Source organism: Lissotriton helveticus, chromosome 11 (genome assembly GCF_964261635.1).
Source record: "Lissotriton helveticus chromosome 11, aLisHel1.1, whole genome shotgun sequence".
Taxonomy (NCBI): domain Eukaryota; kingdom Metazoa; phylum Chordata; class Amphibia; order Caudata; family Salamandridae; genus Lissotriton; species Lissotriton helveticus.
In genome coordinates this window covers 1,021,070,235-1,021,087,383 of record NC_136072.1, presented here as the reverse complement: position 1 = coordinate 1,021,087,383, position 17,149 = coordinate 1,021,070,235, and the positions used below count along the sequence as shown (strand labels likewise).

General features: G+C 40.6%; 1 protein-coding gene across 1 annotated transcript in view; it reads left to right on the top strand.

The window, feature by feature from the left end:
• RPH3A (rabphilin 3A) overlaps window positions 1-10,942 on the top strand; it is a 1,088,002-nt gene extending 1,077,060 nt beyond the window's left edge. Inside the window, exon 20 of the mRNA XM_078667417.1 lies at window positions 3,645-10,942. Coding sequence (XP_078523543.1) covers window positions 3,645-3,775 — 131 coding nt within the window. The 3' untranslated portion in view covers window positions 3,776-10,942. The remainder of the gene's footprint in view (window positions 1-3,644) is intronic.
• The last annotated feature ends 6,207 nt before the right edge of the window (window positions 10,943-17,149 follow it).

Below are 17,149 nucleotides of genomic sequence, written 5' to 3'. Positions count from 1 at the left end.
GGCATTTGTACCAATCTGTTCTCCTTAAATGCCGCTACCCCCGTACCACAAATATGGACAGATCACTGTCTCATTCCCTTCTCCATTAATAACAAAACCTTGCCCCCTCCTCCCATTAAACTCCCTCACACCTCTTTCCCTGTCAATTGGAAAAAGGTAGCTGCATTCATCAAACTCAATCCACAACTGGCAGTACCCCCCCCTACCATCATGGGCGACGCCTCATTAGATTCCACAAACTTCCACCTGTGGATTGAGAGAGTAATCTCTGTAAATGCAAAATCCGTCAGCCAAAAAACCGCCCGAGGAAAAAAGAAACCCAATGCCCCCTGGTATACTCCGGCCCTCGCTGACTGCCACCTCAAGTGTAGGCTTTTGGAGAGAGAATGGAGGAAAACCTACAACTCAACGTCCAGATCCACTTACATTCTCCAGAGAAAGCTATATCTCTCCGACATAAAAAAAGCAAAAAAGGCATTTTTCACTCTAGCAATAGATGCAGCAAAACAGAAACAACATACGATTTTCAATATCGTAAAATCTTTCACTCATCCCAAAGCACTGGCACTTGAAATTCCCCCCTCACAAGCCCTCTGCGATCAAATCGCTGATTTCTTTGAGGAGAAAATCAATAATATCCATAAGGACTTCCCCCCGGTTCCCATCCTAATCCAAGCGTCTGACACATCTACTCCCTCACTAAACCAATTTACAGCAGTCTCCCTACTGCAAACGCACAAAGCCATACTAGCCTGTAAATCAGGTGCACCCACAGATTCCTGCCCCCCAGTCATCTTGCACCACCTCATTGAGTCCGTCAACCCTCTAATCAATGCGATTGTGAACGAATCCCTTGACTCCGGTATTGTTCCTATTGAGTGGAAGAAGGCCACAGTCAAGCCCCTCATGAAAAAGCAAAATAAATCCCCTACTGATTTGTCCAATATGCGCCCAATCTCACTCCTCCCTGCACTAGGCAAAATTACCGAGCAACTAGTCCACGAGGAATTAAAGAATTTTGTGGAAAATCAATGCATCTTACACCCGCAGCAATCCGGTTTTCGTTCCGGCCATTCCACAGAGACCGCTTTGATTGAGTTGTCTGATACCATCAAGTTCCTGCAGGATGAGGGCAGGCAGGCCGTCCTCATCCTGCTCGACTTAACCGCGGCCTTCGACACCATCTCACACACTATTCTAATTAATAGGATGCGTGAGATCGGTGTCTCGGGCTCCGCACTTACTTGGATTACATCATTTCTATCCAATCGCTCTCAATCGATCTCCTTAGGCCCCTTTGTTTCCGGTGAACGATCCATCACCTCAGGGGTACCACAGGGTTCCATCCTGAGCCCCCTCTTTTTTAACGTGTATATGGCCCCCCTTCTTGCGTTGATTGAATCACATGGGATCCTCGTGACATCCTACGCTGATGACACCCAACTTGTCGTCACTATTGATAAAAGACTCCCGGATGCTGCCATCAACTTCCAAAACTGTCTGTCAGAAGTCTTTTCTTGGCTCAACCTGCACCATTTAAAATGCAACAGCGCCAAAACAGAAATAATTCCCCTCGGTAAAGGCACATTCTTTTCCCCCAAAGACTGGTGGCCTCATAATTCCGAAGCACCACCGAGCGCGGTAGCCTCAGCACGCAACTTGGGTGTTCAATTTGATGCTTCCCTCAGCTTCGATGAACATGTGCGCATTACCGCAGGGCGCTGTTTCAGTCTGATCAGGCAATTAAAGAAATTTTTTAATTTTCTGCCTATCAGTGCCAGGAAATCAGTCGCGGTGGCGCTTGTCCTCTCCCGGCTGGATTATTGTAACGGCCTCCTGGCAGGTATCAAGAAGTCCTCTCTGAAAAAGCTACAAACTGTCCAAAATGCAGCAGCCAGGCTTGTTCTGAAACTCCCCCGCAGGTCCTCGGCCTCTGCAGCCCTCAACGCCCTCCACTGGCTGCCACTCCACAAGAGAATCCTTTTCAAGCTCTTAGTCACTGTATTTAAAGCTAACAGGTGCTTGGGTCCATCCTACCTGATTAAGCGCTTCCAGAGCTATAATCCAACTCGCTGTTTGAGGTCATCGGGCGCCAACCTCATCTCTGAACCCCGTATAAAATTAAAATCCAAGGGTGGAAAGACCTTTTCTTTTTTGGCGGCCAAGGCATGGAACCGCCTTCCCCCCAGCCTGAGGCACGCCCCCTCCGAAAGCCTATTTAGGAAATCCCTGAAAACTTGGATTTATACTCAGTCCGACTCTTCAGTTCTCGCAGCCATTTGATCCATGCTCCCCATAGACGACTTTCTGTGTGCTCAGCGCCAAGATGCTCCCTCCGGAGCGAAAGCCAGCGCTTTACAAATGACAATAAATATCAAATATCAAATATCAGTATACTACTCCTTGCCCTAATTCAGTGATCTTCAAATGTCTAACGCTAGGCAATATTTTTACATCAGCCCCAGCTCTCTTAAAAGTCGGTGAACAGAGGATTAAATGTAGGCTTGAACATATGATGTTAAACGTGAAGATTTATCAAATAATTTGCACAGTGAGGATTACCGAATTCTGTTACCTTCATGTCCCAGTTAAATATCCACTGTGCAAATGATTTAAGAAGCCGTCACACCTTGCAGTTTGAAGACATCTGCACAACTTTATTGGAGTGATGTATAGATACTACAACACATTATCACTTATTTTAATCTGTAAGGCCACTTGCTAGTTCTAATTAATGGAAGCTTATCTATTTGCAAGACATATCTATTTGCCTATCTTTTAGTTCTTGCATCAAAACAATAATGTGCTATCGCCCTGCACGTCTTTCTCAACTTGCCTACTAATTCACTATTCTTCTCATTCGTGGTGTCTTAACCATCTGAAGGATTCGCCCAATCCCATTCAAATCCAACTAAAAGACTCAAATGTCCACTCCTCAAATTAATTTCATATTTCCCTATACTAAATCACCACTAATCCTGTTTGGGTTCCGGAGTAGCGTTTTACTACTCCTTGAAAAGCAATTTGATGTCTCATCAGAGGTACCAAGCGCTAAATAAATGAAAAACAGTCCCCCTTCTATCCCATTCTATCCCTTTCAATCCAAATAACAGACTTACACATCCACCACTCAAATTAATATCATATTTCCCTATACTAATTGACCACTAATACTTTTTGGCTTTCCTGAGCGTGCTACTCACCTAAAAGCACTTTGACACCTCGTCAGGGCTAGTAAGCACTATATAAGTGCAATTTCAGTGACAATTACAATAATCTGCAAAAATACCTGACTTTGTATTGGTAATTATGAACCATTGAATAAATGCCTTCATTATTTCCATCCCACACTGAGGGAAAATGTTTTCTCTTTGACAATATAAAGAAACAGAACAGCCTAACCCTGAGTAAAGACAAGATATCTGTAATAACAATAGTTAGATAGCTGAAATAAAGCTTATACATTTACCTGAGCCTTATCACTGCCCTTAGCAAATGTTCAAACCAGAGAAACAGGCTAATTTAGGGGTTATGTCATTTCATGTAGCCAATAAAAGATTTTTTTCTGCAGCAACTGAGGCATACAAAATGCAATAAACTTCCACTTGAAACAATGTTAATCACCTTCTTATTTTTATTCGCAGGTGGGTGCGTTCTCGGAATTACAGCCAAAGGAGAACGCTTAAAACACTGGTATGAGTGTCTTAAGAACAAGGATAAGAAAATTGAACGCTGGCACAACCTACACAATGAAAACCATGTGCCAAGTGATTAAAGAAATATATGAGTATTTATAGAAAATCCATACAGCATTCTGTACCACCTCACTGTAAATCTTGGTGTCTTGTCTTCCAGTTTGTTTCCACTTTTCAGCACTCTCCCTTAAATAGAGAAGAAATTATGTTGGTCTTAAATTTAAAGTAAATGTACCTATTTTAATTCATAGAACCAGCATATTTTTCTTTGGACATTTAAAATGTAGTTGTTACCAGTACGAAAGTCTGAATGAAAATTCAACATGATTTGAATGAATATAATGTTGCATTTTGTATGTATTCAGTGTAAAGCAGTTGAGCAATATTTATACTTTGATAATGATAGATGCTTGAAGTTCAAAAATGTACTTTGAATTATCATAATATTTTAAATGCATATGTCTCAAAAAGGTGTAATGTGTATATGCAAGAAGAATTTCACAGAATTTTTGCTCGCCCAATTTCGCTTCCTTGTCAGTGCATGTCGGATGTTTTATCTGGCACATATGTGCATCTCTACTCTCCTAACACTTAGGTCTTTCCTTCCATTTTTGTGTGCATTATCAAGGAGGATGGGAGGAGCTACTTGCCTCAAGCCAATCTCTGTTTACTAGCAATTACAAGAGAATGTGGAAGCTAGTATTACTGCATGATCTGAAATGGCATAACATTTTCAGCCTCATGGTCGTGGCATTCAGGGCCTGATTTCAAATTGAGTCAAATTTCTGGAGGAATGCTTAACCCTGATTACAATTACCTGGTGGAGTTTTCTCCATCTTATTGATAAAACAGTGGATACAAATCACCGTGTGGTTTCCCATGCAAATCTTAAATTCCTCTGGATACTGGAGAAATGTCCATCACCCTTAACCGTTAATCAAGTCTTAGATTCTCACAAAAACTTTCCAGATGCTTATAGTGTGCCTGCTCTAATGTTTATGATTGTCTTTTCTGATCAACAGTTATTCTAATACAATGAATATCAGAAATCTAGTGCACCTTCTAACATCATAGAGGTGCTTTTTTCAGAAAACAACCATAGATATATGTGTTTCTTTTAATGTTCTTTGTCTTCAATATTCATGTTCTGGGCATAATACATCCTTTTCTATTGTAGAGTAAGGGTGTGTGTGGTTTTTAGACAAATTTCACACACACAAGTACATACATTTAACTCTGACACTGAAGGTGTTCGTCTCATTTTCTGGTCATTGTATTATTTACAACTCGCATCTAATCCACTAAAAAGCAATCAGTTCGAATTGTTAATTTTAAAACATTACCAGTGACATGAACTGAGTTTTTATCAACTGTTCAAAAACGATTGTAGACATTGAAGAACTAAAGATTAAACATCTGTTAAAATGAAATATGTGCATTTTAGCTGAACGGTTATTGTTGCAGTGTAAGGATTATTCTAAATTGTTTCCTTCTCCCTAAATCTACATGTAGAATAGAGGTATGAATGTTTACAGAGCATCACTGTACGACCACAATATAAATACTTCATAAACCTTTCAATGTCCTTTCTTTTATGGATTATTTAATTCTTTTAGACATACATTTGTTCTCTGGCTTAGATGTTGTCAATTCAAGTTTATTATGAAATGACTGCCCTTGAAGATTAAATGCTCATTATTATTGAGGATTATGTAAGTCTTGCCATGTTAACACAACTTATCACTTCAGTTGTATTCTGAAATACATAATTATGTTACTGTACAGTTATCCAGGTTCAGTACAGTGGCATCGAGACACATTGTTAGTTAAAGGTCAGCACACCATAACTTTTCATTTAGAAAGAAAGTGTAGTTAAATATCAGTCAGTCAGTCAAAATACTTTATTCGGTTCATAACAAAAAACACAAAAGTATACATGGGTCCAAAAAAGGGGAAGAACATTCAAATGCAATATGGTTAACTAACAATAACAGCGCATCGAGTAAGGAAAGAAATATACCACAAACAGTTCAATATAAACAACAATTTCATGAATGAGTTTAAAAACCTAAACATTTCATCTCAATTTAAAAATTCAGAAATTGGCACTATAAAAAGAATATTATCTAAGACTAACTATATTTTTCCTCAGTCTCATTGCTATATTTAAAAAAGTAGCAACATTAAACATTTCCCACGTATTGTTCAACAGTTGGAGATCTAATAATGCAGGTTTCACTTGTTTGAAGCCTTTATCCTTCAAAAGGGGTATAATAATTTTTTTCCGTATATCCTTAAGGAAGCCACAAAAGAACATGAAGTGAACAGTGTCCATTACGGAAAAACCATCGCAAATGCATATTTTCAGATCTGTGGCCTTAGTCCAACATGGGCGGCCTGAAATAAGTAGAGGAATTTTATTTAGTCTGAACTTGGTTAGTAAGTATCTGTGGTTAGCATTATTAACAATCTTCAGATATAACTCTAGGTCATTGTCTGATGTTACAGTCAACTGGTGGGCTCTCACAGTGGGCTTACTCAGTTTAAGGCCCTCTCTGTCCATCTCTCTGTGCCGTTTAAAGGCTGATTTGACCCATTTTATGTCTCCTTTGACCAGTTTGGATGGTTCCTTAAATATTTCTGTCCGCCCCAGTAAGACTGCAACCTTTCTAACATTGCTTAACCACGGAATGGACTGCCAATGTTCTAATTTAAGACAATCCGCCAGAATCTCATGATTCACATCCACTTCTGGATTTAGCCAGACTGTAATCCACTTTAGCAGAGGCGCGATGGCAATCCGATCTTCTAAATATCCCACCCCACATTCTTGATGAACTATAAAACCTGGAGTCGATTGTGGTACAGACAAAATGGACTTTAAAAATGTGTCCTCAGCGACCTGTAACTGCTTAACATTTTTAACACCCCATAGATCTGCGCCATACATAGCTATGGACACACATTTTGCGTCATAGACCTTTAACACTGCTTGTAATGGCTTCACCCCCAATTTGCGGGAAAAACCCAGAACAGCAGAGATGGACCGTACAAACGCATTTCTTTTCTCGGACAGTTGAGGAAGCCAGGTGGAACTTTCATCAAAAACAACCCCAAGGTATGGGAATTTGGTTACCCTAGTTAACTTATTCCCATTACAATGGAGTAACATAAGCTTCCTATGACCGCCCTTTGTGACCACAGCCATGATATGTGATTTGGTATAGTTAACGCTAAGATCCAGGGAAGACATAAACTCATAAAAAGCATTTAACAGACTTTGTAGCCCAACTGGTGTACGCGCTATAAGTGCGGCATCATCCGCGTATAATAACGCGGGAAGACAGAACTTACCCGCCTTTGGGATATCTTTGCAGGCTGCACCCAAAACACTAGCTAGCCCATTAATATATAGTGTAAATAATAAAGGGGCTAGAATGCAGCCTTGTCTGACCCCATTAGTTATACCAATCTTCCCCGTGCAATTCCCCTTACGGTCATATCTTACTGTGGCTGTGAGGTCCCTATGAAGATCGGCTAAAAAATATACTATGTTTTCATCAAGGCCCATCTTTAAAAGTTGACCCCATAGCTTGGACCTGGTCAAAGGCCGAGGACAGGTCCATAAACGCTATGTACGAACAGCCTTGCTTCACTAGGGTGTACTTCCCAATCAATAATTGGAGATTAAGGCACTAATCAGTGGTACTGCGCCCCTTTCGGAACCCATACTGTAATGCTGACAGAGTGTTAGTGTCCTCGAGCCAATCAGATCATTTGCTCAGAACCACTCTGCCCAGGACCTTCACTGCAGAATCTATAAGGGATATTGGCCGATAATTACTTGGCTCACCCCTATTCCCTTTTTAGTTAAATATCAATTTAAATGAAAAACTGAATAAATGCGCAAGCTGATAACACAACCTTTCCAGTTTACCACAATTACTTTCACAAAGAATGTACCAATTTCTATACTTCATTTTCTATTTTATGTTACATAATGTATCTGAGCTTCAGGAAGTTCACCAAGTGGTGCAGCAATGTTGCTTAACACACCTTCACATACAAAAAACAATGCAGTACATCGCAAGCATTATGCTATAAATATGTAAAGATACCTGTGGCTTCTGTAAGATCCAGGCAGCACTATTGTGCTGATGTACAACGCATCACAGCAGACATTTATTTTTGATCAGTACAATTTGTTGATCTGGTTTACTGAAAATCAATTCAACAAGAGTCAGGTAGCTCCTATGTTAAAATTGATTTCAGCTTTCATTTACTGTAAATGACCATATCATTTTTATTAAAGTTAACTGCAACAATACATATTTATTATGACTCTAGAAATATGACAAGTGCTCTGTTTAAGAATATTTCTGATCACTAGATTGATAATGTTATACACATATTTCATAACGTAGCCTGTTATATTTTAATGGCATTACTGCAGAGCCCATGAAATGCAAGCTGGCGTTTGTGTCACAATGTCTGATTTCCAACCAGAACTGTACACAAAAAAGGGACGAGAGGTGCAAATCATCAATCTTCCTACCAAACTATAAGCCTAACACACACAACAAAGGGGAAGAGGAAGTAAGACTAAAAGCACTGCCCTTCCTCTCTTGGAACCTATATATGGGTAAAAACTTCCCTCACTCACTAATAGTGGTATGCTTCTTCATTGGACATGATACAACAACACCTGTGTAGCCAATGCTAGGGGTGGAGTAATGTTTTTTTTAAATATGTAAATAAACATTGAAAGCAATACACATTGCAATGTCTTATTAAAATTACAGTAGGAGTGTTCCTATCTGTTTATCCTGGGCCTCCTAGGCAGGGTTAAAAACCTTCCATGAGTTACTTATTATGAGTCTATTATTCCCCTGTCATCCCTTATGTTGTCATAACCCTGCTTAGGAGGCCCAGAGAGGGTAACAACATTGTTAGTGTAACTTCCTCATCCCCTTTGTTGTGCATGTTAGGTTCCAAACAGACCTACCAGGAAACTGGGTGGTGAGTTGGATTGAAATATACGCATTATGTGCAATGGACACTACTGGGAGCTCTACTGGAGGCAGTGATATTGCAGATAGTAAATAATGCTTGGCACAGCACTCAGTAGCAGGCGACTACTCTATAATTTGACAAGGGGTGAACCATAAAACATTTGTGTTTTTATTTAGTTTTAATATGCTTCCCTTGTGTCTTGAACATTAGTAAATCATATTAATTTAATAGAAAATATACATAGAATATCACATTAAAAAAATGCAACCGGTCTCAAAAAATAAAAGCCTTCCCTTATTACCTCATTAGCTAAATACATAGCCCTCTGGGCCCATTTGGGATTACAAGTCTTTCAAGAACACCACAGTTAGGAGTGTTTCACCTGAACATTTCTCATACTGAAATAAAATGACATGTCCATATGAAATACCATATTTACCAATGCCCATGGTACTGTTAAGTCTTTGGGGGGATACCAAGCTCTTTCCCAGCCATCCTATACAGGAACACCTAATTGCTAAGCATGACTTCTGTTTCAGTGTAGTAAACTCATCAACTATGTGACAAATTAATCATATTGGTTCAGGTAATACGGTTTGATGCTGTAACTGCATTGCTATTATTTAAAAAAACGGAATTTACAGCCAGATGTGAGTGCGTACACTAGAATATATGAAGAAGACACAAAACTGCCTTCTTTGACGTTGGGTGGAAATGGGCAGTAGAGAGATAGCAATTGGACTATTTCTACCATTGGGTACCTAAGAAAAAAATATGATGCCAGGCACATAGACATATATGTTATGATCTTTTGTTTAACCTCCGTAATCTTCCTAAGAAAAAAATTCTACTTTAGTATTTTTTTGCTGTGGAACGCAGTTCAATATTCAGTTTTCAATACATATTTTGTCAGGATTTTTCCTGTACTTGCCTTTCAATAGAATATTAATATAATCCAAGTAACATCACTATTATATAGTTACCTTTCACAGCCAGAGAACTTTATTCCTTTCCTGTGTGAATGTATCACCATCTGATGACTATGCTCTTGAAAGTGCATTTATTCATAACAGTAGAATACATGTTGTGCAGTCTTCGCTCGGCTATCAGTCTCATTTGCACAACCTCAACTTTTTCCTAAAAGAATGACAGCACCCATAAATGCATTGCAAAATTGCTGACCCTGTGCATGAAATATTTTAGGGAAGCTATATAGATGACTAATTCTTTCTTGTCCTCTTGTGTTGTGTGATTCCTTTATTAAGGAACATAGGTGTTTTTAGTGTGTGGTATATGTTGCTTTAATATTTTAAGTGTTATTTGCAGTGTTATATCTAATAAAAACCAACGTTAAATCATCAATGTTGTTTGCATTGTTCTGATAAATCATAGAAGCTACTTTGTGATGACTGAAAATACATTCTCAGCATTTAAGCTGAAAATTTTGTAAATTTGTATCATAATATAGCACTGGTAATTTTCATGGCAGTAGGTTGCTGAACAGACTCAGCGTTTCCTTTACACAGTAGTAGGAAGATGAGGATGTAATTGTGCCATACTAGAATATATGTTGCAGAACATGAAAATTCAATTAGTTGACTGGAGACATTTATTCTCCTTGTATTTCAGGTAAAGAATGTAATAGACTGTTCTGTATGCGTGCAGGAATATTCATTGTTAGATTGCTATGACTCAGTCAGGATTGATCTTTGAAAAACTGACAATGTGACAAAACACTCACCTACAGTGAACCACAGAACAATGAAATAATGATTGACTTCTTATAACTTTTCAACTTCTCTCACCCTACACTTCCACAATATTTCTTCTAGACAATCAACATGACTTTAGAGCACAGCATATTATGGTCTTGTATTGATTAAAAAGCTATCTTTTTAAATGCCATTTAAGTGTTGTGCAAATCATTTGACAATGTGTATATTTGGCACATGCTTCCGCATTTTTCTGGTTTACTCTATACATGTATGACATAGGTGACTTTAAATAATAGTTTATCTTTAATTGTAAATAAAGCATGAGCATATGAACTGGGAATGGTGCAGTGCCTCTAATAGGGATGTTTGCATTCTAATGAGCATGTAGTGAACAGCAAACTGTTTGTGTACAAACGCGAACAAGTAACAGATTAGAAATCTCCTGTCTTCCACTGCATGCAGATACAAACATTTTCTCTATTTCTGTGGTGTATCTAATAAAGTAAAAATGTAAAAGAAGCAGTGTCTTTCTCTTTTTGTTTATATAAATCATCAACATCATCATAAATGTTTATTTCGGAAGAGAAGTGCCATAAAATATATACATAAAGCCTGAACGTTTTATATGTTAATTGGGTCATTACATCAGAAATGCCGTAGTCAGGCATCATAAAAGAGGAAGAATACTGGAAGTAAGAAGAGGAGGATGAGAGAGTTCAATTTTATTTATTCATAGTTTTGCATTTGTATAGTGTGAACCAGACCAAAAGAGGAGACTTTACATAGTTCAGCCGGCAATGTTATATCTCTCACAATAAAAAAAATAGACAGGTAGATAGATCGATAGATAGATAGATAGATAAAACTTTGGCTCCCTTTGCACCCTCTACCTCTTCAGGGTGGCGTGCTTAGACTGGAGAAATGCGCCAGTCAAAAGAAACATAAATCCATGCAAAAATGAATAGAGCTCACAGCAGATGCAATGCTGAACATAGTTGATTGTCACAAAACTCATGGCGTGTTTTGGTCACAATGACTTTGATCACAGGGGTTGCTTTTATTCATTCCAGTTTGGCTTCGATGGTAATTTACCAATTCGAAGCTGTAATACTGTGACTGGAGCGGTAAAAGGTATTTGTCATTTTTCTGCTCGGCATGGATGGGTGTTGCTAATCGTATGCTTAAAAAACTTTGCTGTAAAAATTGCATATTGACTTGCATTTCTTTGAGTATTATTTGTGCTGGGGTAGGATGATCTTTGGTGAATATATTTTTATTCAGGGTTGAGTATCATTCACACTGAGGTGATAAGCCATTTTTGAGTTGTTGAGTGATGTGTCTAACGCTAATTTATGTGTATGGAGCCTTATGGACAATTCAGAATAGTGCCTTCAATACCCATTCTCTCTTTGAATGTATTCAGTATATGGAAGCTTATGTACAAAACTTTACATAATTACCAACTCATAAACATGAATTCATTGAAATGCTCAAGGTTATTCAACCAATAGTTTTGTGGGTAGCTAAGAAAGAAAATCCTTGAAAGAACTGAAAGGATGTGTGAAAAGTCTGACAAATACACATCAGCTGAATGGTTCCTGAAACCATAAACCTTCCTAACGCTGGGGCACTTGTGTTCCATGTAAGCCACCTGACGAGGAAGCTCAAGCAAGCGTGATCTTTACCTACTTTCAGAATTTCCACATGGGGAAGCTTGATCTGTGTAAAGCAAGAGAGGGCCAGGGTAGATGACATGAGAAAGCTCCAAACGTGGCCAGATTATTCAGATTGCAGTCTATGGGAAAGATGAATGGGAGCTTCAAACTCCCTGATGATGAGAACAAGATGAAGCAAAAGAAAAGGTGTTTGGTATGCGTTGCTCTAATAATTTGCGTACTATGTGAATGTTATTTCATATATATAAAATAGACTTAATTAATCAAAGGTGTTTGAATTGTCCTTGATGAATCCTAGAAATGAGTCTGCGATGATTGCCATGCTCAAGCGTATCTGCACCCTAGTAGAACCTCTTTAGAGAAAGTGTTGTGCATTCTCCTAGCCCAAGGTGTGTCTGACTCCAGTCAATTATCACCATCTGCATTTCAGCTCCGGTTGGAAAGCTAACTGGAAGGGTGTTACCACCAGATTTGACCTCAATGGGAAACCTGAAATACCTCCAGGACACCAGAGTTCATTTCATTCGGCAAAAACATTTTGTTAGACCTTTTCAATTAAATACAGATACAATAAGTAAATTGTCAACATTGCCACAGGGGAGTGCAATACTTAAATGTCTTCAATAAATGCAACTTGTGTTGTAATCAGCCGTAGACTACATGACTAATGAACAAAGGTGTGGTTATTGACCCCAACACCCTTTCCCTTTTCTCCCAACAAACACCCATATAGACCATAAGACGTCTCAATCATGATAAATTACACATCTTTTCCATACTACTGTTCGCACACGTAGTGAAAGCATGTTTGTTGGAAATTGGGTTATTAATTGAGGGAGAAGAAAACCTTGTCATGCAACAACCATCAATTTCTGTCTGGCCCAAGGTGTGTCTGACTCCGGTCAATTATCACTATCTGCATTTCAGCTCTGTTTGGAAAGCTAACTGGAAGGGTGTTACCACCAGATTTGACCTCAATGGGAAAACTGAAATACCTCCAGGACACCAGAGTTCATTTCATTCGGCAAAAACATTTTATTAGACCTTTTCAATTAAATACAGAAACAATAAGTAAATTACAACATTGCCACAGGGGAGTGCAATACTTAAATGTCTTCAATAAATGCAACTCGTCTTGTAATCAGCCGTAGACTACATAACTAACGAACAAAGGAGTGGTTAGTGACCCCAACACCCTTTCCCTTTTCTCCCAACAAACACCCATATGGACCATAAGACGTCTCAATCATGATAAATTACACATCTTTTCCATACTACTGTTCACACACTCACCACACTTAGTGAAAGCATGTTTGTTGGAAATTGGGTTATTAATTGAGGGAGAAGAAAACCTTGTCATGCAACAACCATCAATTTCTGTCAGGAGGAAGTTACAAGCAACCCCAAATTAACCTGTGCTTAACCCCTAGGTGCTTGGCACAAGCAGTCAGGATTATCTTAGAGGCAATGTGTAAAGTATTCATGCAGCACTTCAAACATTATTAAAGTGAAAACGCAACACAAGAGAAAGCCCACACCAATTTAGAAACCTAGATTAAGATGTAGAGCTGGAGATAAGCAATTTTAAAGGTTTAAGTAAAATATTTTCCAAGAGCACAAAGCGCCAACTGTGGTTCTCTATTTGTGCCAGAATGGGACAATGCCACAAGTTCAGGCTGATAGCGATGGAGCGGGGCCCAGACACAAGGACCAAGTTAGGCCCACTGAACAAGAGTACCTTAAATCCTTGAAGTTGTGGAGCATTGTCAGGTCCTACATCGAGGATGCGTCATGCAGCTGAGGCTATGAGAGGTTCTGGTGAGGAGAAATGTCGTACAGCGGCGATTCTGGGATACTGCGAGACAGTGATGCAAGTCTGTCATTGAGTAGGCCCTTATTGAGAGGCTTGTGATGTGGAGTCCTGCATCAAAGACACGTCGTGCACCGGCTGGTTCTGAAGAGTCCTGCATCATCGCTGAGGATGTCATTGACGAGGGGTAGGACCTTAGATTCGTGGTGGATAAGATTGAGAACTGAAACCACTGCACTTTGACTGTCTGGGCACTCTGGACTTCGCTGGACTTCGTTTGGGCCTGTCTTTATCTCCCTCTCGGTCTGTGCTTGTGCACCATACAAGATCTGTGTAGTACCTGTGGAGCGTCCAAGACACCTGAAGATAATCTCCCTTGCAGTGAAGGAGTCAATCCCCTTCATTAGCAGTCACCGCAACACTGCTGACCGGTCTGCTGATCCAGAGCTCCTTTGGACTCCGAAAAGCTCAGCAAAACAGGAGGTGAGTTTCTACACCACACAATGCCCGAGCTGCCCTCTCACCGAGTAGGTAGTCAGAATCCCTTGTGGAGGCTGCAATACCCAACCCCTGTGCCCTGCATACTTTGTTAAGTGCATGTGCTTGTTGGCAATCCTGTGACAAATGCATTGGGCTCTGAGTAACCCCAACCTCTGGCACCGTTTCCTTCAAAGATCTTCACCCACCGTGCACCGTGTGCTCCGTGGCATATTGTTTTGTGAAACTGCCTGAGGTCCTCTCGAGCCTCTTGTGCCTCCGGCCTGTGGGTCCAATTGAGGGTCATATTTAATTTCCTGGGGCTCCTCTGATAGCTCTGGGCTTGCCCTGACTCCCCTGCTTGTAGTGAGTCCCCTGGGCCATGCTGGTCCGAACTGTACTTTTCCTGACTTCCTGCGTGGGTTGCTTTTGCCAAGGCTTGTTGATACTGCCGCCGGACACCGACCACGCACTTTGGACATCCAGTTCACCATGTCTTACAACAATGAAACTATCGATTTTTTGGACATCAAACTGCTGAATGAAGACGGGAGGCTCATCACCACATTATATAGAAAAGGGAGCACTTAGACAAGCGCGCTTTGCGGTTTTGAGTTACTTTTAAATAGTAACTTATGCACTCTTTATTATTTATTTATTTTAGAAAATCACTGGACTGGCAACATAAATTAAGACTACAACCGACGGGTGGAAGTCATTTATTGAATAACTTTGAGGTATGTTACAGCCCTACCAGACTGTTGTATTACTAACAACAGAAACATTGTCAGTCATTGATGGAGTTAAATGTCACTTTCTCGTAGGCTCCAACCGGCTGGTGGAGGTACTTGTGATTTATTCTCACACCGATTTGTGACTAGGAGGCAATTCATTATTCGCAGGGACACCAAAGAAATCTGCTTTTGGATAAGCTCCATTCCTTGAAAGCCAAATAGTGAATTCATATTTCTGTTTTATAACACACACATGACACTGCTCTTTAATTAACCCATAGGCTGCCAATCCCCCCCTGCCCTGAGGAAGACCCACCTTGACACATTTCACTTTTGCGCAAGTCACAGGGTCGAAACGTGTGCGTATTGTATATTTCTACACAACGTTCATGATCACAGTCCCATTTGTCATTGGATCCTGAAGCATATGTGCTAAAATAATGACATACATATTTATAAAATCTTTCTCCCCTCTTTTCATTGCACGCTCAATTGTTTCTGTGTATAGTGTACTGTCCTTATCACCAATCACCACATGTCACTTTTTCACCACAGTCACGTATTTCATATTGCAATTGAAATTGTAAATGGCAACAGCCATGATTATTTGACTTTCTCTGAATTCATTATTGAATTCCAATTTTGATGTGTGTTATATCTTTATTTTTCCTTTGCAAATCAATGATATGTGTTATAAGTAAGCTGTTGCTACTCGCCCTAAGTAATTGAAACCCAGACAGAACCAATTTTTACTTTAAATACATATACCCAGGTTCTGAGGGACACTGGTTGGCCCTATTACGTTTACCGCTGTGGGGCTATCTCAGCCCCCGAGCACGTAGAAAGACAGGAGAAGTATCATTGGAAAGTGAAGAATCTCTCCTTTCCAATGGTATCCCATCCTAGTGGATCCCCAAGCAGGAACCCAACCACTGGATACCAGGGAGGGGGAGCAGCACCTTGGGCTACAATTAGGCATATTAAGTCTGTTTGCTCCCCCTGGGGGCCGATAGGGGCAATACCCCTCAATCTACCCCCGTGGCCGGGGGGGGTCTATGGGGGGGCAGAAAGTACACTAGGCAGCAGGGAATTTGCCAATTCCATCAACCATGGCAAAATTCCACAGTCTTTCTTAACCCCCCCCCCTGGAGGCCGACGGGGCAATAGCTCCCACAAAAAGTCCACCAGGCACCAGGGATTTGTTTTTTTATGTGTATAGGGGTGGGGCTGTCCAAAATCGGCGCACCAGGGATTTTTTCTCTATACGTAGGATTGGGGGCTGCCCAACATAAGCATTCCAATGCCTCACCGCCCTCCCAAAAATTGCCACAGCCTTTCTGCCTCAAGGCAATAGCTCCCGATCTGCCTCTGAAGGGGCAGAAAACCCACTAGGCACCAGGGTTTATTTTGTTTTCATACATAGGGGTGGGGGTTGCCCAAAATGGGCATGCCAATGCCCCCAGCCCCCCAAATAATTGCCACAGCCTTTCTGCCTCCCCTGGGAGGCAGGGGCAATAGCCCCAATATGCCCTCCGGGTGTCAGAAAGCACAAGGGATTAATTTTTTATGTAGATAGGGGTAGGGGCTGCCCAAAATGGGCATGCCAATGCCCCCCCTAAAAAATCCAGGTTTTCTGCCCCCCCAGAAGGCAAATGGGGGCAATAGCCCCTTATCTGCCCCGGGGGGCGGGGGGGCAGAAAGCCCACTAGGTACCAGGGATACGTTAATGGGCATGCCAGTGAGAATCCCCACTGGCAAAGGTCTCTCCCTTTTTGTTAGGTACACATTTTTGCTGTTCCAGTGATATTTTTAGTCTCATCCACACCCAAGCGGGGGCTGAAAACCACTAAAAATCAGGGACTGTTTGTGTGTGTGTAAACTGTAATTTGGCTTATGGTCTGCAAGTACTGACATTTGGCTGGCATTTTGCTGGCGGTGTCTGTGCACTTGGCTAATGGTGTGGGTGGACCCGTACTTGATGACAGTGTGTGCAGACTGTTGCTTGCCTGGTGGTGTACGTGGAGAGGCG